We start from the raw sequence: 774 nt of genomic DNA on the forward strand, positions 1-774 counted from the left end.
TTAAAACAAAACATCATTTTGACTTACAAAAATCATTAGATTTTTCAATATTATCAAAATTTTTCATTAAACTTTCCAATAAATTACCAAATGAATTATTCAAATCACGTATTTTCATTAAAGTTTATAGTTGTTTAGATTCATTTTATACTATTGAAGATATTGTTCATACATCCCCTTTATATTCTCTTTTAATAAATATAGTTAAAACTTACTCTCTTACTGAAATTAAATTTATTATTCAATGTTTATGTAATGAAGAATCAGAATGTAGTATTAAAAATCATGTTTTATTCACTTTAATATATGATTATTGTTTTAGACATTTACAAGAAGTTGAAAGAGCAAATTAATTTAATTGAAATTCGTTATTCAATTCTTTTTATTATAAAAACTTAAAAAATAAATTAAACTTTATTTTTTTACAGAAGACATAGTGAATATAAGATGATATAAACTTATATTTAATGAAATTATTCCTTGGAGACAATAAGTATAATATCAATTTAAAAGAGAAAAAATTAGATTGACAAGATTATATTACTTTAGAATGTTTTTTTTTTCTTCTTTATTGTAATGCTTTTAAATGTCAATTTCTAATTTTAATTCATAAAAAATAATTAATTATTTTTTATTCAAAATATCAGCAAATGGATCTTCTTCACTTAAATTTTGTTTTGGTTGTAAGTTTAATCTATTGAAACAACAATTTCTTTTTTCAATAGAAGTGTTTGGTAATAAAGAACAAATTCCATCCATTTGTATTCGAGTTCT

At 19.4% G+C, this 774-nt stretch overlaps 1 protein-coding gene across 1 annotated transcript in view; it reads left to right on the plus strand.

The window, feature by feature from the left end:
- Positions 1-39, plus strand: part of EHI_043740 (ubiquitin carboxyl-terminal hydrolase family protein) — a gene marked incomplete at both ends in the record, with an annotated part of 3,247 nt that extends 3,208 nt beyond the window's left edge. The window contains one exon of the mRNA XM_647276.2: positions 1-39. This exon is cut by the window's left edge and continues 3,108 nt beyond it. Within this exon, the coding sequence (XP_652368.2) occupies positions 1-39 (39 nt within the window).
- Positions 40-774: the final 735 nt, after the last annotated feature.

Source organism: Entamoeba histolytica, genomic scaffold, assembly GCF_000208925.1.
Source record: "Entamoeba histolytica HM-1:IMSS scf_1104750516965 genomic scaffold, whole genome shotgun sequence".
NCBI lineage: Eukaryota > Evosea > Mastigamoebida > Endamoebidae > Entamoeba > Entamoeba histolytica.